This window comes from Stegostoma tigrinum, chromosome 1 (genome assembly GCF_030684315.1).
Source record: "Stegostoma tigrinum isolate sSteTig4 chromosome 1, sSteTig4.hap1, whole genome shotgun sequence".
NCBI lineage: Eukaryota > Metazoa > Chordata > Chondrichthyes > Orectolobiformes > Stegostomatidae > Stegostoma > Stegostoma tigrinum.
The window spans coordinates 26,152,998-26,179,983 of NC_081354.1; the positions used below are offsets into that span (position 1 = coordinate 26,152,998).

Below are 26,986 nucleotides of genomic sequence, written 5' to 3' on the forward strand. Positions count from 1 at the left end.
AAACAACTGCACCTCCCAGTCGCAAACCATTTCCACTCCCCTCCCATTCTTTAGATGACATGTCCATCATGGGCCTCCTGCAGTGCCACAATGATGCCACCCGAAGGTTGCAGGAACAGCAACTCATATTCCGCCTGGGAACCCTGCAGCCTAACGGTATCAATGTGGACTTCACCAGTTTCAAAATCTCCCCTTCCCCAACTGCATCCCTAAACCAGCCCAGTTCGTCCCCTCCCCCCACTGCACCACACAACCAGCCCAGCTCTTCCCCCCCCACCCACTGCATCCCAAAACCAGTCCAACCTGCCTCTGCCTCCCTAACCGGTTCTTCCTCTCACCCATTCCTTCCTCCCACCCCAAGCCGCACCCCCATCTACCTACTAACCTCATCCCACCTCCTTGACCTGTCCGTCTTCCCTGGACTGACCTATCCCCTCCCTACCTCCCTACCTCCCCACCTATACTCTCTCCACCTATCTTCTTTACTCTCCATCTTCGGTCCGCCTCCCCCTCTCTCCCTATTTATTCCAGTTCACTCTCCCCATCCTCCTCTCTGATGAAGGGTCAAGGTCCGAAACGTCAGAATAGAATGCAGTTGTGTGTTTTGGCAAGACTAATTGAGGAGCTGAATATTGTTTAAGTGGAGAAAGACTCCAGAAAGCTGCAGCAGAGGCATTTGGTAATCCCTGTGCATAAAACAAAAAGCATCCAAGTTCTGCAGATAATGGGGAAGGCAAATGGAATGTCAGCCTTTCTTTAAAAAAGGAATAGAGTATAAAAATAGGGAAGTCTTGCTAACATTGTATAAGATACTAGTTGGGCCACATCTGGAATACAGTAAAGAGTCTTGGTCTCCTGATCTAAGGAAGGATATACTGGTATTGAAAACAGACCAGAGACTGGTCACCAGGTTAATCCCAGGTACGGAGGCTATTTCTTGCAGTTGAGGGTTGGGCCAGTACTCTGGATTTTAGGAAAATAAGAGGGACCTTATTGGAGATATTTAGGGAGCTTGACAAGGGAGATCAGAAAGGTCATTTCCGCTTGAGTGTCTGGGAGCAAAGAACTTAATCTCAAAGTAGTTAGGACAGAGATGAAAACAAATTTCTTCCAAGTGTAAGAGTTCTTTTCCATACAGGGCCAAACAGGGCGGGATCATTATGTATATTCAAGGCTGAGATTGATACATTTTTAAGTCACCAAGGGTCAGGGGAAAGGCAGAAAACTGGCGTTGAGCATTATCAGATTATCCGTGATCTCGTTGAACAGTGGGGTTGACTTGATGGGCCAAATAGGCTATTTTTAGTCCTGTGTCTTATGATCTCCGTTCTCTACTAACTTTGATTTTTGCCTCACCAAGCAGAAGTCATGCTCAACAGCAGCCACCACCCAACAAATCAGTTTATGTCACACAAACTTCCTGTTCAGTTTTTCTAAAGTCATTGCTTACATTTTTGTTTATTTTCATCAAAGGCTTATTTAACCTTTCAGTGTTAATAGGCGACTCATTTCCTTGGAGGAGAGCTGATGACTAAACATTCCTTTCTTCTGGCACTCAGGCATTTTCTGTGAAGCTGAAATAGTTCAGACATCTGAGAATCATCAGTTTAGAGATTCTAAAAGCTTTCAAACAGATCAAATTCCTCAGAGTACAAATAATCAACAATCCTGAAAAGCAACAATGGATTTTCAGTTATTACAGAAGCGCAGCATTATACATTATGACAAACACACTTAGTTGAGCTAGAGCCTGGGATTTATCTATATCCTTAATTTAATCAGAAGAACCCATCAAAAGCGACTAGGTAGTTTTCGTATTCCTTGCCGGGCACATTCACTTAATTGTTGAACTGTATCACCTAATGCAGTGCAAAATATCACATTGCGCTTGTGTTGGAAAAATTTTTGCATATTTTATTTTAAATAAATTTCAAACATAAAAATAGGAACACTTACATTAGTGCCCTTTCTTGAACAAAATCAGAAAATTCACTTGGTAAACTTGCCCTCATTCAATTTAAACATCAATTCTAAAAGCCGACTTGTATACCCGGATTATTTCCGGACTAGTCAGATTTATTTTCTCTTTTCCTAAAATGGTTAACTAGCGTACAGGAAGTTATTTTGCCAGGGATAAAATGCTGTACAATTCTAGCATAGAGCAATGCCGTTAAGAGGTTAGCACATGGATTATTTGTCGCAATCCATTCCACGTGGGGAAAAGTGGAAACACTGGTTCCAGTTTTAACCAGGTCAGCAAGAAACCACTTAGGTTGCTCGAGTGCCTCAGCTCATCTTTACACACTTTACTGAATATTTTTGGAATGGCAGTGGGAATTTGAAGCAGATATTAGTCTTTGTGTCAGCTGGGGAGTAGGTTCCCATCACTGGAAGACTTGAGAAATGGAAGAATTGCATACTCTAGGCAATATGAAGTTGTTAAAAATTGCAGTCCGACACATCAACCCATTAGACAGACAAACTTTCAAAAGAAATAACGTATCTGTCTCATGTCAAAAACAGCACATCGGCTCAATTTTATGTCAAAATTTAGCTACCCAACCGAATTAGTTACATTAGCAAAACAGCCAGGATTGATCCAGGTAGATGCCATGGTCTATGCTGACTACAAGCAGTGTCAGATTCACATCTGTCCTGGTACTCTGTTTGGGGAATACAGTAGGTTTCTGCAGCAGATTGCTACCCAGTGATTCTCATGAAAGTCTGCATTAAATGCTAATGGGTGAACAACTGCAGTGCCATCAGCTGTTCTCCCTGACACTGACTGGTCTCAAACAACGACTAACTATTTAGATTTGGGTCAAGTGCTGGAATGCATCATTCATGCAGATTCTCAATTCCAGAATATATGATCTCTCCTCACCCCAACATTTTCCATCTGTGTGAATAGGCAATAGGCAAGTAAAACTGAACAAAAGGAGAAGTCTCTTTAAAAATAATACACAAATGGATCACAAGTGAAGTTATTTCCATGTGTCCAAGATGTTGGGATCAGGTTGTTTAAAAAAAAATTGCAAATCGCCTTTTAGTCTGCAGGCTACACAGTTTTGAGAAACAAAGCACAATTTAAAAAAAACTTGCACCTTTTCCATGCTTAATTTATAACTTGAAATGAAAAACTGGTAGCACTCCAACCTGAAACAAATTCAGTAAACAATTACTGCTGAGGTCTGAGTTGTTCATTCTCAGATTACTGATTACAGTATTACAGTTACATACCCTTCTGTTCATAGCAAGAATATCTATCTTCAAAAGATTCAAAATGGCATAAAATGTTACTCAACATACAATTCTCCCCACTGTGTAATTACTTGTGTAATATGCCTAGCATTGATGTGAGCAGCAATTATAACTGTCAAGGCATCACAGCTAAAATGTGTGGAATTTCAATGCTCCAAATTTTATAGGTGAGTAAGGCTTAATCTTCACAGTTTATATAAAATTCGTGCAAAATGGTAAATACAACTATCAAATGTGTCTGCAGTTAAAAGTGTTTTAAGCAAGTTGGATGTAAGGTACTGGCTTTGATGTACGCTCTGAATCTTCCGTGTCTATATCCCAGTCGTTGTATCCTACTGGATCATTTAGAATTCGCTGATCATCTGTTTTAAAAAAGAAACTCATATTAATGTGTTTCAACAAAATTTGGCTCACTGAATATAACACCTCCCAAAGTGAGTAATATACTTTGCATAAATGAATTTAAACTCTGTGTTCCAATTGGATAAATACATTGTGCAGTAAGACATCAAAGTTGTACATATGAAGAGCTTGCATTCAATCTCTGATTCATGGTACTAGCCCACTCAAGATCACAACACAAAGGAAGACACACAACTCACTGGGTACAGACAGTTTGAGTGAGTGTCCGATAACGTTTAATGTGGAAAAATGTGAGAGGTCACCCATTTTGGATCAAAGATAAATTTTAAAAAAACAACATTTTAAGGTGAGGGGGCAGTGGAAGCACAAATTGATTTGGATATCTATGTACACAAAATAAATGGCCCATGGTTTCAAAAAAAGCGATTTAAGCCTTGGCATTTTATCTCAAAGGAGTTGGAATTGAAGTGAGGATGTGATCCTTTATTCGTACAGAGCCTTGGGCAGACTCATTTGGACGAGTGCATTCAGTTTTAGCCACTAACTTTCAGGAAGACGGTATTATACCTTCGCAAAAGGGTGCATTGCAGTTTTGTCAGTGATACCAGGCTTAAATACTTCACAGGAGTACAGATTAAATAATGATAATGGGAACTGCAGATGCTGGAGAATCCAAGACAATAAAATGTGAGGCTGGATGAACACAGCAGGCCCAGCAGCATCTCAGGAGGACAAAAGCTGACGTTTTGGGCCTAGACCCTTCATCAGAGATGGGGATGGGGTGAGGGCTCTGGAATAAATAGGGAGAGAGGGGGAGGCGGGCGAAGATGGAGAGAAAAGAAGATAGGTGGAGAGGAGAGTATAGGTGGGGAGGGGATAGGTCAGCCCAGGAAAGACGGACAGGTCAAGGAGGTGGGATGAGGTTAGTAGGTAGGAGATAGAGGTGCGGCTTGGGGTGGGAGGAAGGGATGGGTGAGAGGAAGAACAGGTTAGGGAAGCAGAGACAGGTTGGACTGGTTTTGGGATGCAGTGGGTGGAGGGGAAGAGCTGGGCTGGTTGTGTGGTGCAGTGGGGGGAGAGGACGAACTGGGCTGGTTTTGGGATGCGGTGGGGGAAGGGGAGATTTTGAAGCTGGTGAAGTCCACATTGATACCATTGGGCTGCAGGGTTCCCAAGTGGAATATGAGTTGCTGTTCCTGCAACCTTCGGGTGGCATCATTGTGGCACTGCAGGAGGCCCATGATGGACATGTCATCTAAAGAATGGGAGGGGGAGTGGAAATGGTTTACGACTGGGAGGTGCAGTTGTTTATTGCGAACCGAGCGGAGGTGTTCTGCAAAGCGGTCCGCAAGCCTCCGCTTGGTTTCCCCAATGTAGAGGGCACCCGCATGGGCCCCAGCTACGCCTGCCTCTTTGTAGGTTACGTAGAACAGTCCCTCTTCCGCATCTACACAGGCCCCAAACCCCACCTCTTCCTCCGTTACATTGATGATTGTATCGGCACTGCCTCTTGCTCCCCAGAGGAGCTCGAACAGTTCATCCACTTCACCAACACCTTCCACCCCAACCTTCAGTTCACCTGGGCCATCTCCAGCACATCCCTCACCTTCCTGGACCCCTCAGTCTCCATCTCAGGCAACCAGCTTGTAACTGATGTCCATTTCAAGCCCACCGACTCCCACAGCTACCTAGAATACACCTCCTCCCACCCACCCTCCTGCAAAAATTCCATCCCCTATTCCCAATTCCTTTGCCTCCACCGCATCTGCTCCCACGATGAGGCATTCCACTCCCGCACATCCCAGATGTCCACGTTCTTCAAGGGCCGCAACTTTCCCCCCACGGTGGTCGAGAACGCCCTTGACCACGTCTCCCACAATTCTCGCAACACATCCCTCACAGCCCGCCCCCACCTCAACCGCCCAAAGAGGATCCCCCTCGTTCTCACACACCACCCCACCAACCTCCGGATACAACACATCATCCTCCGACATTTTATTGTACAGATTAAATAAATTTGGTTGCGTTCTCTTGAGTAATGGTGATTTAATAGAAGTCTTCAAAATGATGACTATTTCAACTTCGGGGAGGGGGGGGGCGGTGTAGTATAGAGACACCAGTGGGAAAATCTACAGAAAGGGGATACAATCTTAAAAATAATACCAGCACATTTAGGAGTGAAATCAGAATGAATGAAAAAGACAACAGAAACGAGGAATTCTCTGGACCTCCTGAACAGCTAGGGATTCTGGGAAAATTCAAACCCTAAAGCTAACAAAAATGCAACAATGTAGATGATTAATACTGGATAAACAAAGTTGAGGTACAGATTAGCCCATGATCTAACTGTGATGGGGTTAGTCTTGTGGGGCAGAATGACCTTTTACTGTTCCTATGTTTCAAAATATTTTGATAGGTGTGTGAGCTGGTGATTTGGCTCCATTGCATTGGCTAACATTTTGAACATACTACTGCTTATCAATGTAAATGTCAAGTGAAAACTGTCATGTAAGACAGCTTTGCTTCAAAAGTACTCAGCATACTATTGTACTTCAAGGGATAAAACAAAACAGCTAAGACAAGATTGAAAGCCAAAACAGCCATCAAACTAAACTGGTTGATGCTTGAAATAATTCTCACTGGATACCACAGATTTCCTATTCCCTTAAAGTAACATCAATAACCTTGTTGATTAAGTCCAGTGACTGAGTCAATTATGATATTAAACCATAATGAATCCACATTAATAACTGATTATAGAATCTCACAGCTCAGAAGGAAGTTGTTGTATGTGCTGTGGAACAAACCACTACCAGCTAATAGTTGCAGTGGAGTGAAGGTGGGACTAGTTTAGTTTGGGATTACGTTCAGCATGGACAGTTTGGACCGAAGGGTCTGTTTCTGTTCTGTATGACTCTAGCCAACTCTAACTCATTGAGCTGACCTCACCAATTCACATCAGAAATTGGCACAGAGACCTCAAACCGAAAATGAAACTTGTGCCCATTTCAAATGCCAAATGAACAAATGTTAAAGTTTAAAATAGTCTGCTTTTTTATGAATTGCATTAAAAGAAGAATTACCTTGCCAGGTGCAGACCAATTCAATTGTCTGAGGCTGCCGATCCTCTGTCATCAGTGACTGCTGCAAAAAGGAAATGGAATAATTAGGTCAACATCTATCACTATAGTTGAAGAACAGAAGTTGCATTTATAGATCACCTTTTTTGTCCAGAGGACATTCCGACGCTGACGTGCAGTCTCTGCTCGTAAATGTCTGCAGTCAAATCTATACACAAGAACCCAGAGACAGTAAAATAACATGGCCAGTTAACAGATTTAGTATTATTAGCAAAGAAAAATTAATCAGGATACCACAGGATTGCCCTCCACAGAAATGGTCCCTTTCCTCATTTGGCAATCTGCTATCATCAGCTCTCTCCTCAGAAGTAAACTCAGCGATAAGTGCTGTCGCACATGACTGTGTCTGCAAACTCCCTTTCCCTTTATAACCCTGAAAAATTAACCACTTCTGTGTGTGCACAGATGCACCTTGACCTGTTGTGTGTTTCCAGCGTTTTATGCTTTTAATTTACAAACTTTTGCGTGTTGAAAAGAGAGGGAGAGACTGAGGTAATACGATAGCGACGACCCCATTTAGGAGCACAGAATTCAGAAGAAGTGAAAACTGAAAGAAATGCAGATGCTGTAAATCAGTTCTGAGGAAAAGTCACCGGACCGAAAATGTTAACTCCGATTTCTTTCTTCACAGATGCTGCCAGCTCTGAAATTTTCCAGCAACTTCGGTTTTTGTTCCTGAATTCAGAAGTGAAATCTGCTTAAGCCACTCCATGTTTGTGCCAATACTTTCAAACAGTTGTCCAATTTAGTTCTAAGCCACTGCACCTTCCTCATAACCTGCAAGTTAGATCTCAAGTACGTGTCCAGTTGCCTTTTGAAAGCCTGTATCCATCACCATCGAGTGTAAAATATTAAGCTGTCTGTTCTTTAATGTGGTGCAAACTGATGCTTCATGATGGACAAGACCAAACCCCCTCAAAATATATTCAGAAGATAATGTAGACCCTGACTTGTTCTTATTTTAATGGTACACACTTTACTTTTATGCTGCCATTAAAACACAGACAAAATAAAAATAAAAGAATTGGCTTAACTGTAACTCTATCAAAATGCTTAACAAAATAATAGATCTATTTACAACTAATTAACTGTTCCAAAACAGCAACATCCCATAAATACACCCTTGACAAAGGCAAACTCAGCAAAATAGATTGTCTCACAGGCAATTCTCCAGCTCAGGTGCAAAACAACATCGGGCGAAAACAGAGAGAGACAGCACGTGTAAGGCAACAAGAAGCAATGAGAAATGTACTATAGCTTCCAAGCTCAAGACCCCAGCAACCAAAAAAACTGAAGTAAAAATTCTGGCTCTGGGTGAAGTCAATCTCCCCCATTCAGGCTGCTTCTATTATTTCAACTTATAAAAACAAAACCAAGGGCTTACAGGCTGTTTACTTTATTGGATTCGAATACATTGCTCGTCTCCTCCGTCTTAAAACCTCTCCAAAAAAATTAAACAGGGCAATATACACCTCTTGAAGCTCTTCATAGCTTTTATTACAATTGCTTGACGAAATGTTACACTGAATGAAAAGGTTTAATAAATATTAATAACCCCTTCCCATAAAACCAACTTTAAGCAAAAAAGGGGGGTTTAAAAGTTGTAGACTCAAGTAAAAGTTTAATATTTAGCATTAGCAGGCAACTAGACTTTACATTTCCGAGTTACTGTTTTGACAGTATGCCAATCTATAGAATGGAAATTAGTCTTTGCTGGAGGCATAAAATGGATAGTATTAGACTCATTGTTGATTTATGCAGTCTCTGAGATTTGGTTTTATTGCAACCAATGGAATTCAATACCAGATTGTGAGCCAATCTAATGTTATCCATTTCACAACACTGTCCAAGATAAATCTTTAAACACAACATTTCTCCAGAAAATTAAGTTTTAACCAAAAGAAAATAGCAAAACTGGAACAAACTAAAAGCGATTGAGCGATACTGAACATTTTTTGGGTGACATCCTTCCCATGAGTTTAGCCTGATAAGGCTGAGTCACAGTGGACTATGATTATAAAAAGCTGTGGGGATTACAGTTCACCAACATCTGAAGAGAAATTAGGAACTGGCAAAAAGTGCTGGCCTACCACTATATGCATGTCCCACACTTAAAAACCGTCCACAATCCTTGCTGAAAATGTGCATGAGAGATAACAAGGTGTAGAGCTGGATGAACACAGCAGGCCAAGCGGCAACAGAGGAGCAGGAAGGCTGATGTTTTGGGCCTAGACCCTTCTTCAGAAAAACATCAGCCTTCCTCTGCTTCTCTGACGCCACTTGTCCTGCTGTGTTTATCCAGCTCTACACGTTGTTATCTCAGATTCTCCAGCATCTGCAGATTCTACTATCTCTGGAAATGTGCATGCATGGATAATGGATTAAGATAAGATTAGTCCCTTGCTTTTAAACAGCCAGCTATCCCAGACTCCTAAATAGGATCTTAGATGTATGTACAGAGGTAGGCCATTCAGCCCATCAAGTCTGCTCTGCAATTCTACGAGATCATGGCTGATCTGATCATTCTCAGCTCCATTTTCTTGCCTTTTTTATATAACACTTGACTAAAATCTGCCCACGTCAACTCTGAATATTCTTAATGACTCCAGGCTCTACAGCCCTCTGCAGCAACGAATTCCACAGACTCATTATCCTCAGAGAAGAAATTCTCTTCTACTGTCTTAAATGGTGATTCCCAGCTCTGAAATTATTTCCTTTCTTCTTAGACTATCCGACAAGGGAAACAATCTCTTGGCATTTACCCTGTCATGAATTCTGTATCTTTCAATAAGGGCACATCCCATTCTTCTAAACTCCAATGAACACAAGCCCAAATGAAATTTCTCCTCAAAAAAAATTCATCCATATCCAGGATCAATCTAGTGAACTGTCTCCAACGTCTGTATATCTTTCGTCAATAAGAGGACCAGAATTGAACACTAACTGTCTATATTCTTCTACTGACCCTTTATGTTATCCTCACCGCTTGCATTCCCACCCATTTTTATGTCATCTATAAACCTGGCAACAGTACATTCGCTTCCTCGTCCAAGTCATTAAAATTTTAATAAATTATTGCGAGCCCACCAATGATCTTTGTGGCACTCCACTAATTACAGGTTGCCATCCTGAAAATGCCCCCCTTATATCATTTGTTTTCTCTTTGTTGGGCAATCCTCTACCCATGCTGGTATGTCGTCCTAACACCATGGGCTCTTAAATAGCCTAAAGTGGGTACCCTATCGATCACACTTTGGAAATCCAAATATATTACATCTACAGTTTCCCCTTTATCTGTCATGCTTATTACCTCCTCAAAAGAATCTAAACATATTTGAAAAATATAACTTCTCCTTATCAAGCCATGCTGATTCTGCTTGGTTATATTGTGCAATCCTTTATAATAGACTTCTTGCTCATGTTCTCTCCCTCTTTGAATTATACTGCCATAATCTTTTACTTTGGAAGCTTGCATATCTACTTTCCAGATCCCTCCCAACTTCTCTCAAGTCATTCCTTGAACAAGACAGGTAATTCAAGCCATGGAGCTATATGCCAACACTTCGGAGAAGAAGAAGAATATTTATTAAAGAGCAAATGTCTGTGGAAATGCAGCATTTATTACAAAAATGAATTTTCCCTCTAAACCCTAAAAAATACGCAGACAACTAATTTGTGGATAATTTTAAACAGGAAATGAATTATTAAGGACTATGGTCTGAGTGACTAGCACTTACCATTCCGGTTGTACTGTCATAGCATCCACAAATGGGAAGGCTCCGACAACCAAGAAACGCTATTATGGTTGTCATCATCATACTAATCACAGACGCAATTAATATGGCCAAATTCGCTCCTTGGACAAATTTGGTGAGTATATATTCCTGCAAGAAAGTAGGCATGCACTTTATTCCCATTTTTGAGAAAACAGTAAAATGTGTCACAATGATGAATAAGTGAATACATTTCATGACATAGCACTGAACCATGGAGAAGAAAATCCCATGTTCAAGACTTAATCCTATGCACTGTAAGCACGGTTAGAGGACCTCAGTGTCCACAGGTTAAGTGAACCAACTGTGGTTCCACTTATTATTCAGTGCCCTTTTTGGAAACCTTGTATTCTTGTCAGTTCAGAACAGCTACTTTGAGCTTTCACTAAACAATACGAAGGATCAATGACAGCAACTGGTAGTAATCAATGGTTACCTCACTGGAGATGGTGATTACTATTAAAATAAACAGTCACCTCACTGAAGAGAACAGAGATTTTACTAGTTAGTGCTGTCTACCTGCAATATATGGATAGAACTAATAGCATTAATCACAACCTTCTATTTATGGTAATGACATGGTAGTGCAAGGGCAGGACTTTAGAAGAAACCCAATCTTGCGCACCACCTTGCTTCTATTTCATTTGAGCAAAGCATTGGAGGAGTTAACTGCAACAAAGGAGAGAAATTAATACCAGTAGGAAAAAGAGAAAGCGAAGTAGCAAAAAAAAAGTCTAAATCCAGTGCTTTCCAGTGAAGTTCATAAATCACACTGATTGCTGCAAATATAGTTACCAGTCAACAGTGGATTGAATTCTGAAGCTCTCTAGATCTAGCATAACTCCATCCAAGTACCACTATGCTCAACGGCTTTTCCACAAAGTCATCAAAAATCAGAACAGGACAACAATTTGACATTATCCTGAGTAACTAGAACCAAAGTTTCACTTTTAAATCACCTCTCCCAACAACTTGCACTTATATCAGGTCAGTTTTATGATTCGTTCATAGGATATGGGTATCAATGACTGGAATGGCATTTATTGCCCATCCCTAGCTGCCCTTAAGAAGGTGCTGGTGAGTTGTTTTCTTGAACATATGCAATCCATGTGCTGTAGGTTGACCCACAATGCCCTGAAGGAGGGAATTCCAGGGTTTTGACCCAGTGAAGGAACAACAATGTATTTCCAAGTCAGGATGGTGAGTGGTTTGGAGTGGACCTTGCTGGTGGTGGTTTTCCCATGTATCTGCTATCCTTGTGCTTTTAGATGGAAGGGGCCATGGCTCAGGAAAATGCTGTCAAAGGATTCTGGTGAATTTCTAGAACATAGAGCATTACAGCACAGTACAGGCCCTTCGGCCCTCGATGTTGTGCCGACCTGTCGTACCTAACATCCTAGTAAATCTCCTCTGCACCCTTTCCAAAGCTTCCACATCCTTCTTATAATGCGGTGACCAGAACTGTAAACAATACTCCAAGTGCGGCCGCACCAGAGTTTTGTACAGCTTCACCATAACCTCTTGGTTCCGGAACTCAATCCCTCTATTAATAAAAGCTGAAACACTGTATGCCTTCTTAACAGCCCTGTCAACCTGGGTGGCAAATTTCAAGGATCTGTGTATGTGGACACCGAGATCTCTCTGCTCATCTACACTGCTAAGAATCTTACCATTAGCCCTGTACTTTGCCTTCCGGTTACTCCTACCAAAGTGCATCACCTCACACTTGTCTGCATTAAACTCCATTTGCCACCTCTCAGCCCAGCTCTGCAGCTTATCTATGTCTCTCTGCAACCTACAGCATCCTTCATACCTATCCACAACTCCACCGACCTTAGTGTCGTCTGCAAATTTACTAACCCATCCTTCTACGCCCTCATCCAGGTAATTTGTAAAAATGACAAACAGCAGTGGACCCAACACCGACCCTTGCGGTACACCACTAGTAACTGGTCTCCAGGATGAACATTTCCCATCAACTACCACCCTCTGTCTTCTTTCAGCAAGCCAATTTCCGATCCAAATGCAGTACTCTCTACAAGATGTACTGCATCTTGTGGAGAGTACACGCTGGTGCAACTGAGCATTGGTGGTGGAGGTAGTGAATGCTTTTGGATGCAATGCCAATCAAGTGGGCTGCTTTGTCCCGGATGGTGTCAAGCTTCTTGTGTGTTGTTGAGGCTGCACCCATTTCAGGCAAGTGGGGAGTATTCCATCACACTCCTGACTTGTGCCTTGTAGATGGTAGACAGGCTTTGGAGAGTCAGGAGGCGAGTTACTCGCTGTAGCATTCCTAGCGTGTGACCCACTTTTTGTAGCCACTATATTTATATTATACTTCTCGTCAATGATAATTCCCAGGATATTGATAGTAGAGGACTCAGCGATAGTAACACCATTGAACATCAAGGGGTGGTCTTTGCTTGGTACTTGTGTGGCATGGAATGTTACTTGCCACTTGAGAGCCCAAGCCTGTGTACTGACCAGATCTTTTACATTATGTTGAGTATTATATTGCGATTGACATAATGTGGGAGGGGGACAGAGAGAGAGAGGGGGAGAGAGAGAGAGAGAGAGGGGGAGAGAGAGACACACAGAGGAAAAGGACAGCATGGCTTTTTAGCCAATGTTGCAGATGGCATGGTGGAGCAATTAAACTCAGGATGTGTAAGAAATCAGAGTGAAGAGTCAACTTAAACAACTATTTCAATAAACAATAAATGATGATTATTTTGGAAAATATATTTTGAAATCTGTTAAACTGATTGTAAGGACCATAAATAGGTAAGATCCAAACAGACTTAGAGATTTTTTATTAATCTTCAGATTTCAAAACACATTTCTATCCCATATTTATATACATTTTTTGACAAACTCAAACAGGCTGCTACCACATCATTCACTCTGTCCATTACAGATGATACAGATAAACTTGGATTGTCCTAGTGAATCATCCAATAATGGCTCAGATGAGCTTTAAAAAGGGAGGAAGGCAATAACAGACCTTTAGAAACCCAAGAAAAGTCAAGACAGCAGACATGCATTTTAAGTAAAGGCAAAACAGAATGGGACAGGAAGGGAGTTCAATCATATAGGTAGCATCTCAAACTGGTTAGATAGGGATACAGTCTGTGCCAGATTTTGAATCTTGCTGGTTTTCAGATGGCCATTTTGGGCAGGGCATCTAACCACCTTCCTAAAGCAGTATGCATGGAATGATAGCAATGGAACTATTTTAGATTTAGTAAAGCATAATAAGGCAAGGTTAATCAATAGTCTCAAAGTATTGCTGAGAAAAAGACAGATTATGGTGAAGCTTTTTGTCTTACTGCTATGCAGTAGCAACACAAGCGAAGGTCCCCACTAAGAGGATACCGCCATCATTCTAAAAAGACATTCTTCTCCGCACAGAAACAAGTAATATTGGTGCAGTGCTGGTAATACCAGGTTTGTCGGCCATCTGTCCCAAAGACTGGCAGATTGTATCAAACAGCTCATCACCTTCAACTGTTCACAACAGGCAAGGTACTGACTTCACCCAACCAACCCATGCTTGCAAATTTCATGATGTAATGTCTAACATGATTCAGTAATTGGACAATACCTGCTGGAGAATCTGGAAAGTGCAAGGCCTTTAACTGTTATTTTAACATGATCAGTCTCTGTGGCATAGCCCCAACAAATCAGAATCTACTGACCAACCAATTACCATTCTCTTCTCATGCATCATAAATATTTGATTTCTCCTTCAATTAATATATTTGCAAAATGGCCAAATGAGTGCAAGGTGAAAAGCTTTGACAGTATATGTCTCTTTTCAGCAGTACTCAATTTCAGTATCCCCCAATGACAATTGTAGAATAACAGATCTTCTCGGAAAGTCAATAATATTACTGAACTCCATAATTAGTCTGAGAGTGGTATAGTGTAGTCTAAATCAAATGAAAGCCATTGTAAGTAACAGGTGAGATGGTTGTTTGGTAAGACAGAACTTGAGTAATGCTGGAAAGCCTTTTGCTTTTGATTAGGACAGAGAGAAAAATAATCTCCACAGACACTTTTCAGAAACCATTTAGAAGTTCTCAATTATGTTTACATTGTTCCTAAAATTCTCATTAATTCGAGTTAAATGTTCAACAATTTCCCTTCTGTGCATTATGCCAAATTAAGTTACAGCTCTAAAGCTACATCCTACATAGTGTAGTGTGGGAAATGTCTGGATAATAAAAGTCAAGTATTTTGTGAAGGAGACAAACTAAAAGGCACATAACCATGCTCCCCCTCAAAGGTTCATGTAACACACCAAAGACTTTGTTACCTGCTGGAAAAAAAACACGTGAGCTTAAAGAGCATGTTTCAATTAAATTTTAAAACAGCTTACCATATGAATGACATGACTGGGTTTATGCTGGAACACTTCATCATCATCTTCACCATAATTCAATGTCAAGGCTGCATATATTATCAAAATAGTTGTGGTAATCCAGGAAAATACAGCTGATGCAATCATACTGCTCACCTAGATAGAATGCAAGGAATTCAGTATAAACAGCAAAATAACTCTAAATACTGCAATTGCATATTATTAAATTTGCACACACTTTGTTGCTGAACTCAAAATGCTAGCTAATCTGAAGCTTCTTACACCTCACTGGGGTAGCACACTGGAAATCAAGTCCTACTGTTCCTAGAGTTGTCACAAACGTTAAAAGATTTCATAAAGTATTGTCCAATTTGCCTGCCTTTTAAACCCAGGTTGGTAGAAAGCATGGAACCTGTTACTGTACTTAACAAGAATGACTATAACAAGTAGACTCCAGCTACAGGTAAGCAAATATGAACTGTTGACATATAACACTAGTATTTAAAACTCTGAACCACTTATAAAACTCTTCCTCTATATACACACATAGACAAAACGTAGGTGTTACGGATGGAGGGAAAGACTGGAAAAACAATTCCATGGCCCATCCAGTGTTTGCTGAGATGATCTTTGTGCTGATCAGAATGCTTCTTTTTGATCTTCCTTCCCAAAGCACTTTTGTTTGTTTTCAGGAGGTAGAGGGTGACTAGTTCCTATTCAATGCTCTCTGACTTTGTAATTAAGAGTCATAGCTTATGGCAACTGATGAGGGGAAATAAAGTAGCTACCTTCAAGCATGAGATGCATTTTACTGCAAAGAAAACCAATGCCTTCTCTTCCAAATGTCTGATAGCTTCTGACATGAAAATTTGTAACCTGAAGTTGTTCAGCTACCTCACAAGCAATCACACTTATTGGCATGGAGGAGGCCTTTGTCATCAATAACTGATCATTTCACAGACCAATCAGCTTCTTGATGCTGACCAAATCTCCCTTTGTATACAGTCCTCTGGAATTAGGCTTTCTTCACTATTTGAACCAAAAGCTCTGTAAACTGTACCTACAATGAGTGCAGCGTAACTTGCCTTTAAGAAGTGCAGCAATCTATCAACAATGCTTTGCTTTTAAACCAGTCCTTTTCCCATGTCATTTCAGGATCAAAAGTACAGAAAAATAAAAAGACACAGACTTTACACTGTTTTCTATTAGTTTTGTTTTAATCAAATAGTCCTGATGGAAGGCGTAAACCTGAAACCTCGACTATGACCTCCAGCATCTGCAGTTCTTGCTGTCTCCTCAAATACAAACAACCATTTTCAATAACAAATATAAAATTCAGCACACTAATTTAGAAACTAATTTCTTAGACAATGATATTTGCTTGGAAGCATTCATTTAAACACCACATTGTGTGTGCAGTTTACAAATTATACAGGTGTTAGGCCAAGACATTAAATTTTCACCTTTAGTAATACCAAAGACTTCTTTGGGGGTTGCTGCCAAATGTGATATTGTGCAGAAGATTTAAAAACATGATACATTCAAAGCCTAAAAAGTACAAAGACGGCAACTGGAAGCTGTTGTGCACTTTCTTCAACTTTCACATTACATCACGGATGTTACAACGGTACAACATAGCAACAGCAGCATCTTCTAGGCACCACACATGCTCATTACTCTTAATGCTGCAAACACAAACTTCAATATCAAAGTAATTTTGGAACCCAGTAAATATTTATAATGCATGAGAAGAGAATGGTAATTGGTTGGTCAGTAGATTCTGATTTGTTGGGGCTATGCCACAGAGACTGATCATGTTAAAATAACAGTTAAAAGCCTTGCACTTTCCAGATTCTCCAGCAGGTATTGTCCAATTACTCTTAATGCTGCAAACACAAACTTCAATATCAAAGTAACTTTGGAACCCAGTAAACTGGTCGATAACTTCAAGATAAATTATGGTGGCTTCAGTAAATACATACCTTGTTATTTCCTGAAATACTAGGGACTATAATATAATGAAAACAACAGAACATTAACTAACTCCTTATTTCAATCCATGATATTAGGCGGCACGGGGGCCCAGTGGTTAGCACTGCTGACTCACAGTGTTAGGACCCTGGGTTCAATTTCAGCCTCGGGCGACTATCTGTGTGGAGTTTGCACATTCTCCCCGTGTCTGCGTGGGTTTCCTCTGGGTGCTCCGGTTTCCTCCCACAGTCCAAAGATGTGCAGGCTAGGAACGGTTAGCCATGCTAAATTGCCCATCATGTTCAGGTTGTGTTAATTAGGTAGGTTATAAGGGGATGGGTCTGGGTGGGACATCTAAGGGTTGGTGTGGACTTGTTGGGCCGAAAGGCCTGTTTCCACACTGTAGGGATTCTATGATCTATATTGGGCTGATCCAACAAATTGATGCAGTGGGCCTCAAATTTAATTCAGATGATTGGACACAATAACAATTCCTTCAAATGATGGTGGAAGAACAACGCTGCCACCATAACTCAACCCTTCCCCAATGGTATGTTTTTTTATCCTATTCTTATATCACCATATCCTTTTAGCCCACCATCCAAATGACAGCCACCTTGCCAGCGTACCATACCATCAGTGCATCACCTAGACAGATTTTCATGAGTGTATACACTTTTGGGGAGGAGGGGTGTTAATGTAGCCTTCTTATGATATGGAAAGAGAATGCCCTTTAACTCAAAGACTCACCCTCTACCTCCTACTCAACAAGTCACTTCTCCCAAATATGTCAAGAATTCAGCCACCTGACAAAATTCAAAACTTTTGTAAGTCCAAGGCAGCTTCTCAAAATTCAGCTGGAGTTTAAGAAACTGGTTATCTTGAATACAGTTTTATGGATACAAAACCAAAAATAAAGTGAAACAGGCTTATTTGAAAAAATCCACTGAACCACCAAATCAAATCTGAACAGTCTCAGTTCTTCATATACAATGGGACAGAAGTAACCCTTGAGAGTCCTATGTGGCCGAGCACGTCAATCAAATTGGACTTTAAAAGAAACAAAACTAATTATGATTGTCTTTACACTGTCTCATGGGATAATCATCTCAGTTAGCCTTTCACATAAGATGGCAATGGTATTTTACTCCCCCACTGCAAGCGACTTACAAGAATAGGATTCTTTCTCTGAGAAGAAAATAATGCCAGAACTCCTGGAAAGGCCATTGCCTGAAAAAGAAAGAAAAGTATTTATCATGGATTTTTTGATTTAAAAGTAACTAAAATCATAATGTACTTAAAAATCATTTGGATTTACCATTCCAGTCCAGATGGGTATTCTGGTTCTGCTGAGTACTGAACTTTGCCTGAAAATTGTATCCATAAAGCCAGACACTACACACACTGCAGCACAAGCTATCTGGAGAAATCCCAGGATAACCATACGACGCTGATTAAATATGAAGTATCTGTAACGGGCCATTGGCTGTCAACAACCTCATCAGTGGTCAATAATCTTAATATCTATTGGTTCAAAGCAAAGTGATCTTCAACTCAGCCTAGAAGGAGGGAAGAAAAAGCTGGATTATACACCGTACGAATATCCCTAATGCTCCTGCTTTCAATCAGAATCATCAGGATATGTGTATTTCACATTCTCGAATAACACAGCATGAGACCCATGATATCTGTATAGTTCCTTCAAATAGCAATTTAGCTGCTCCCACGTCTCTTTCCCTCATCCCTACAATTTATTCCTCCAAGTATTTCCCTAACTTCCTTTTGAAAAGTTACGACTGAATATATTTTCTGTATTTGTTGGACAGTACATTCCAAATCCTAATCACTCATCATATTACAAGGTGTTGTCTTCATGTCACCTCTGACAAAAACAAACAATCACTGAGTCAGTGGGTGTTAGTTACTGACCCTTCAGTTGGTGGAAACAACTTTCATTTAACCCATGGTGCATAATTTTAAACAACTGGATCAAATCTCTTTTTGGTCTTTTCTGCTCCAAAGACAGCAATCCCAACTTCAGTCTCAACATAGCTGTAATCCGTCATCCTTGGAAACATTCTCGCCCTTCCATTATCTCTTTAAAAGCTTCTTTCCTGAAGGGTTTCACAGATTTTGATAATTTTCTGGGTTTATCTCTCATTCCACTATTTAGAAAGCCCAAACTTCCACAGACTTTATTAACTTTTCCCACTTACCTACAAACAACTCCAGGTGTCTGTATTCTTGCACCTGCTTTAAAATTGCGCCATTTAGCTCAGTTATCCTTCCAAAATGAATCAGCGCACAATTTTCTGTATTGAATTTCATCTGTCATCTGTCCACTTGTTCAACCAACCTGACTAAGCCCTCTTGAAATCTAATACTATTTTCCTCACTGCTTACTGCACTTACAAATTTCACATGTACGAGGTTGGAAAATGCAGCTGTAACCAGCCGAGACCCTGCTTCAGAAAAAAATATCAGCTTTCCTACTCCTCTGATGCTGCTTGGCCTGCTGTGTTCATCCAGCTCTACACCTTGTTATCTCAGATTCTCCAGCATCGGCAGTTCCTACTACCTGTGGGAATAAATGGGGTTCTCTTCCAAGTGACAGTTATTGATTAGTGGGATATTGCAAAGATTAGTGCTTGAGCCCCAGCTAAATATTTCCTAAATAAATGATTTGGGATGAAAGAATTATTTGAATAAAATAATATGCAAGGGTTTGGGGGGGAAAAAAGCAGGAGATTGGCACTAGATTACTATTTAACAAGCTGTTGAAGGCACCATCTTATATCTTAAACTCACCTATCCTGGACAATGGAGGAGGACAGCATGGTGAACCTATCAGCGGCTGTACAGTGTTTATAGCAGAGTAATAAATCACAATTAGAATATATTTTTCTGATGTTCGTTAGGTTTAATACAGTGCTGTGTCAGTTGCGGAGTGATGGGATATGAGCTTTTTAAGGACTGGGATGATGACAGACATTTTGACAGCATGGGGGTGGATCTAGAAGCAAGGGAATAATTTATATTGTCAGCTAGATTTGAGCTCGAAAAGCATGTTAGTTATTAACAGTTTGGTCAGGATAGGTTAAGACACCACTAGATGGTCTTCATGTATACAGTAAGCTTGTAGCGGTCATGATGGAAGAGCAGGTTCATGGCTTAGTGCGCTAAGCAAGGAGAAAGGGCAGCCCGGGATTTAAATGTTCAAGTTTTCTCTTCAACATCAAGGAAATCAATAAGATCTTTGCTTGTACTTCAGCTACAGACTGGAGGAAAAAGCTTAATGGAACTGCTTAGTGAAAAGAAAGGTCATGTACATTCTGGGAAACTGTTTGACAGGGAACCAATAAGCGAGACAGCATTTTGATGCGACAATGATGGATAAACCAAAACTGTACAAAATTTGGAATCTATGCTCCCACTATTGATCCCCTAGACAATGCTGGTCTTCACACATTGGGATGAGAGGTTCTTTTTATTCACCTACAGGATGTGGAGGATACCAGCTAGGTCAGCATTTACAGCCTATCCTTGATTGTCCACAGGCAATTTAAGATTCAATAAGATGGTTATGGGTCTGGGGTGACATGTAGATCAGATCAGTTAAGGACGGCAGATTTCTTTCTGTAAGGGACATCGGTGAACCAAATAGGTTTTTCCAACAATCACCAGTGGTTACATGGTCACCATTAGACTAGCTTTTTATTAAATTCCAGATTTGTTTCACCACATGCATTGGCAGGATTGAAATCCATGCCCTTACAGCATTAGTCTGGCGTTCTAAATTATTGATCCAGTGATATTACCACTTTGCCACTGCCTCCCCTAAAGGTTTTTCCCGCAGCAAAGAAAGAAGCAGAGGTGAAAGATAATTATTATTACGTCTGTGTAAGATCACATAGCAAACTTAGGGACAAGTAAGAATTATAGATTTTATTTTCACCCAGGCCAAGGAATGATGGAAGTGGAGTTTAATGGGCAGGAGGCAGTGAGGCATATAAGGAAATCATCAAAGATCATTTTGTCAATAATACAGAACCTTGGAATAAAGTAGTCTTGGGCCATTACAAATTTGAGGGGTGACTATAAACATGAGGAGAGATTTCATTCAGAGAAGAGACTTAAGGAAGGCAGGTGAATTCTGAGAATAAATAATTTGAAGCAAGAAGCAAGGGATGGATCAATAATAACAATGACTTTTCCATTGTGGCTATCTGACATAGCATCTGATGAAAATATAAAAAGGGCAGGAGGTTACAGTGATAATGGGATCTGCAGATGCTAGAGAATCCGAGATAGAAGTGTGGAGCTGGATGAACACAGCAGACCAAGCAGCATTTTAAGAGCACAAAAGCGCCCACTTACCATCTAACTTTATTCCTTCGTAGAATTTTTATATACCCCATAACTTGCTTTTCTGCCTGCCCTTGTGCTGTAGCCACATTTGCTGATGATATAGTCAATCCCTACATCCTAGTCATTAACACAGATTGTAAACAGTTAAGGCTTGCAGCTTGTCAGCCTGAAAATGCACCATGTCTTTTGACTCTCTTTCTGGTGAACCAATTCTTATTAATCCGTTAATATCATCCCCAACAACAGAAGTTCTTATTTTGTCCAATAATCATTCATGTGCCATCTCAATGAACAACTTTGAGAAATCCAGGTACATTACAGATGTCCCTTTGTCCACCCCAATTTTACTCCCCCAAATAACTAATTTGTCAAACATGATTTTCCTTTCACAAGACTATATTGCTTCCGCCTCTTTACATTCAGTTTCTAAGTGTCTTTTCTCCTATTTTAGGAATGGATCCTAGTATTTTCTCAGTGATGGATGTTAGGCTAACTAGCCTGCTATCTTCTGTGTTCTCCCTCTCTCTTGTCCTGAACAGAGGAGCTGCAAATGCAATATAATGTTTATTTATCTCAGTGAAGGAAAAATAATATAACAAAAAAATTAACATCTCATGCAGGTCATCACTACCGCATTTCATAGGAATTCTGCACATTTGGGGTGCCAAAGGATCACCTAAGCAAAACTACCAATTTTTAACGAGGAATTGTGGAATGATATCTTCAATACCGGTCATAATTACAGAATTCTGTTCAATACTGCCAAAAGGTAAAACAATAACGTGCCACAAATCAGGTTACCACACAAAGTGGTCAAGTTAGGTAGATTTTTGATAGATGAGGGTTACAGAGCACAGGCAGGAATCTGGAGTTGAGACCTCCTGCTGCTGGTCCTATATTATTATTTGTTCTCAAGAAATTATATAGCGTTAACGATAATATAACAAAAATATGGATAAATAATTGGCTAACTAACGAAGATAAGAACCAGGATAAATGGGTCATTTGCAGGTTGGCAAACACTCGTGGAGCGTAACAGGTATCTGTGCTGTGGTCTCAACTATTAGCAATTTATACTGAGATGCAGGAAGTAAGTGCACTCTAGCCAAATTTACTGACATAAAATACAGGAAAGTATATTGTGCAGAGATCACAGGGTGCAAATGGATATAGATACTTTAAATGAGTGCGCAAAAATTTGGCAGATGCTGCAAGGCAATTCAAAATACTGAATAGTCTACCAAATGCTGCAGTACAGTGGAATCTTCTGACATGAAGTGCAAATTGCACAACAAAAGCATATGGAATATTGCCCTTTACTGCATCAAGGCTGGAGTATAAAAGTAGGAAAGTCTCACTACAATTGTACAGGCCATTAGGAAGATTGTTGCATATAACGTTAGTATTCTTATTTACATACTTGTTTAAGAGGTAGTTCATACAAGGTCTACTAGGTTGATTCCTGGGACAAAGGTGATGTCTTATGAGGAATGACTGGGCATGTTGGACTTAATGTCTTGGGAGTTTTGAGAGTGAGATGTGGCCTTCTTGATACATATTAGGTTCTGAAGAGACTCGATAGGGAAGATGCTCAGAGGATATCTCGCCTTATTGAAGAACACATAGTTTTAAAATAAGGAATAATCTATTTAGGTTAGAAGACACAGAATTTTTAATCTTAGATGGTTGCAAATCTTTGGAATTGTCTTCCCCAGAGAGGTGTGGAGGCTGAGACATTGTCCAAAAAACAAATGAAAGTACCACACAGCAAATGCTCGATTGGCTTAGTTACCAGACTTGAAACAATATTTATATCCTTTGAAATTTCATCAAGGTTTTTCTTTGTTGTTCCTTCTTCCCAAATAAAAGTCGCTGTCCCACTTGGAGAAAGCCTAAGAAGCTTCCCTTTCTCGTACTCCTTTAGAGTGACTCTGAACATCTCCCTCGACAAGTCAGTGAATAATCTCAAGTCTGAACCAGAGGTCTGAACTAATGAGGAGTCCAGAAAGTGGGACTGAGACCAAGGCCAAGTCACATGGCAAAGCAGTTCTGAGAGGTTATACAGCTTACTCTTGCTCCTATTTCTATATTCTAATTTCAATTGTAATGAACAATATTATTTGTAAGAACTATAATTGAACTTAGGAGGGAAACTCATCTTTATAACTCAAAGACTTAATGTATTTTCATACACGTTAATGCTGCAGAAACTTCCTGAAAGACCAACTCCTCAAACTTTGAACACAAAGAGAAATCACTAGCAAAACTCAGGAGGTCTGTCTGCATCAGTGAAGAGAAAGCTGAGTTAATGTTTGGGGTTAATGTCTGAGATTCAGCGATCTTTCTTCAGAACTGAAGTGTTTTGAAAAAGAGCCACAGGATGTGTGAACTAAAATGTTAACTCTGATTTGTCTCCACAGATGCTGCCAGACCTGCTGAGTTTTTCCAGCATCTGCAGTTCTTTTGGTTATTTCTTCCTGAACATTTAAAGATTTTTAGATAAAATGTGCTGAGCAGAACAGTAAAAACTATGTAACCTTTTTGAACACTTTAAAAGTTTGTTCTTGTTCACTGTCCAACTTCCATTTTTCCTCCCCTTCTGACTCTCCCCAGCTTGTACATTTAAGCCTCACTTTAGATTTGAGCTCATCGTCTCTATTGGCATTCGCAACATTGTTAGCAGGGAAATGAGATGTTATGTCAAGACATTTATTTGCATGCTATACTCTTGTGCTCTGTGCATGGTGCAGTAAAACACACGAAATAATATTTTTTTTAAGAGAAGTTTTACAAACAGGCTGCATGCATAGGCCATTCTGGTGTAAAGATACAGTATGACTGACTACTACATTTTGGTATTTCCAAATTAACCCATTGTACTGATTCACAATTAGACTTTTGAGACACCGAGAACCTAACTTTTCAACAATGTTACCATACAGTTTAAACGTCATTGGTTTGGATTAAAAATGAACTTTATTATCTAGGCACCTCAAAGTACTTCTCAAGCTAAAGTACTTTGAGGGTGTACTGGTTTATATAACCTAAAGCCAACACCTCCCATGTCCGACTAGCAAACATAAAAGTTGGCATATTTCCTCGCCCCCCCCCCCCGTTTGTATTGGTGAAGGGTGGGAATTCTGGATGAGTCATTCCCAAATATTGCCTTAGGATGAAAAAGATTGATATGTAAATCCTTAATGTTTTGTAATTTTAAAATATTTGATCTGTTGCTAAAATGAAGGAAAGCTCTCTGATGAAGGGTCTAGGCCCGAAATGTCAGCTTATGTGCTCCTGAGATGCTGCTTGGCCTGCTGTGTTCATCCAGCTTCACACTTTGTCATCTTGCATGAATTGCAGAGTTACATCTCATTTTGAATTTCTAAACTATTTGGTAAATTACACAACTTCAAACATGCATACTATAAATATGCATCATTTGCCTATTTACTACTGATTGCCCCAAGAAAGATCAATATTATTAGATCCACCCAGTTCCCATTAGATTCCTAAATGTAAACGAAAGATTGTGGGAGGGGTTTATAACTCAGTTATTCATTCTCCTCCAGTCAGACACCAAACTGCATTCAGCAGCCTCATGAAGAAGCACCCCCTCAGTTTTGCACACAAGTAACAAATTTAACAAACCATCTACTCCTATAAGATCACAGAGATCTGGATCAATTGTGTCAATAGGCTGAGGACTGGTAGGTGGGGTTTAATTTGGATAACATGAATAGGAAGGATTTAAAGGGATATGGGCCAAATGCTGACAAGCAGGCCTAGATTCATTTAGGATACCTGGCTGGCATAGCTGAGTTAGATTGAAGGGATTGTTTCCGTGCTGTATGACGATGAGATACTGCATTTTGGTAACACAAAGGGCAGGACTTATACAATTTATGGTAAAGCCTTGGGTAGTATTGTAGAATAGACATAACAGGGTTTCAGGTACATAATTCTTTGAAATTTGTGCCACAGATAGACAGGGTGGTTAAGAAAACATTTGGTACACTTGTCTTCAATGCTCACACTTTGAGTATAGGAGCTGGGACGTCATGTTGTGCTTATTTAGGATGCTGGTGAGAATTATTCTGGAGTTGTGTGTGTAGTTCTGGTTGTCCTGTTATAGGAGGGATATTATTAAACTGTAAAGGGTTCAAAGAATATTTACAAGGATGTTGGCAGGAATGGAGGGTTCGAGGTACACAGATAAGCTGGGACATTTTCCACTGGTTGGGAGGTGACCTTTATAGAAACTTACAAAATCATGAGACGTACAGATAAGGTGAATAGCAGAGGTCTTTTCCCTTAGGGGGTGGTTCAAAACTAAGGGATATATTTTTAAAAGGTGAGATGAGAAGGATGTGAGGGGCAGCATTTTTTTTAAAAAAATGTTTATTGTGTGGAATGAACTGCCAGAGGAAGTGATGGCTGCAGGTTCAGTTACAACGTTTAAAAGACATTTGGAAAAGTTCATGAATGAGGAAGATGTGGAGTAATATGCGCAGGCAGGTGGGACTAGTTTAGTTTGGGGCTGTGGCCCAGCGTGGACTGACGGAGGGAAGGCTCAGCTTCTACGTTGTGTGGATGTCCAGTGTGCCCACCCCACACACAGCACCTTGTTTAACCAGCTTCGAACTGGCGGCAATTGTGGAATTTTCACCCGGGAAGGCGGCCGCGCGCATACACACACACAAGGAACAAAAGAAATTATCTTTCAAATATCCAGATCCGATTTCCAACCCACTGGGCGGAAACCATTACCTTCACCCACCGTGTCCAAAAAACAAACGCAAGTACCACACAGCGAATGCTCGATCGGCTTAGATACCAGACTTGAAATAATATTTACTTCCTTCGAAATTTCATCAAGGTATTTTTTGTCGTTGTTGTTCCTTCTTCCCAAATAAAAGTCGCTGTCCTACTTGGAGAAAGCCCAAGAAGCTTCCCTTTCCTTCCCCCACCCCGTCCTCCTTTACTGTGACTATGAACGACTCCCTCGACAAGTCGGCTCTGCGGACTCCATGATCCAGGTCCTCCTGTGTTCACAGGTGTAACCAGCTCAGCAGGAACACCTCACTCATTAACCCCGTCCAACCCACGCCTGGGCACAGCTGCAAAAGCAACCGTGTGACCTTTGTACTATGCCCACTTTTAAATTTCTTGGATTTGTTTGTTACGTTTCTGTTTTTTTCCCCGCGAAGACAAGAGTTTGTGGCAGCAATTCACTCAGAATCTTGAAAAATAAGTGTACTTGTCTCTTTGTCCCAGTTATCTGTTTATCTGATTTGTACAGTAAGATTTGCACTGAACTAAGTTGTCTAGAATCACACCGCTTATGCAAGGCTGCGTCCTCCAAACTAACGACCGCATAAGTACTTGTAACAGTTTTGTATTTTCTTTAAAAGTTAATGAATTATTTTCCCTTTTTTGTATGAAATACCATTTCTGGGTGGAGTCACCTTCCTTCCGTGTAGGCCTCCCCTCTTCTTCATCCAGACCCTATTTACTGGATATATTCAGTGGAAGGATAATGAGGCCCTCCATTTTCCTGCCAATGTTGAAAACGAGACATGTGAAGCACAGCCTCAAATTTTTGACCGTCCATCTCACAGCCATTACGATTTTAAGGTTCTTTTAAATCTTAAGTTTTGGGCATCAAAAACGATCTGAATCGGTTGTTGGCCCAGCACTCCATAAAGCAAAATTTCATTCAAGAAGGATGACCACCCCAATCTCTTCCA

At 40.4% G+C, this 26,986-nt stretch overlaps 1 protein-coding gene across 3 annotated transcripts; it reads right to left on the bottom strand.

Moving 5' to 3' along the window:
• Window positions 1–1,242: 1,242 nt before the first annotated feature.
• Window positions 1,243–26,569, bottom strand: zgc:113425 (uncharacterized protein LOC541425 homolog). 3 transcript variants are annotated; one of them, XM_048545749.2, is made up of 7 exons: window positions 26,007–26,569; window positions 18,190–18,430; window positions 18,042–18,101; window positions 14,919–15,056; window positions 10,502–10,648; window positions 6,708–6,768; window positions 1,243–3,623 (listed from the first exon to the last, which is right to left on the bottom strand). In XM_048545749.2, the coding sequence occupies exons 2-7, from the start codon at window positions 18,352–18,354 to the stop codon at window positions 3,517–3,519; spliced, it is 678 nt and encodes a 225-aa protein (XP_048401706.1). In that variant the 5' UTR covers window positions 18,355–18,430; window positions 26,007–26,569; the 3' UTR covers window positions 1,243–3,516. The 3 variants fall into 3 exon arrangements, with proteins under 3 accessions (XP_048401706.1, XP_048401715.1, XP_048401698.1); XM_048545758.2 differs by having other exon boundaries at window positions 1,244–3,623; window positions 26,095–26,569; XM_048545741.2 differs by having other exon boundaries at window positions 1,244–3,623; window positions 26,017–26,568.
• Window positions 26,570–26,986: the final 417 nt, after the last annotated feature.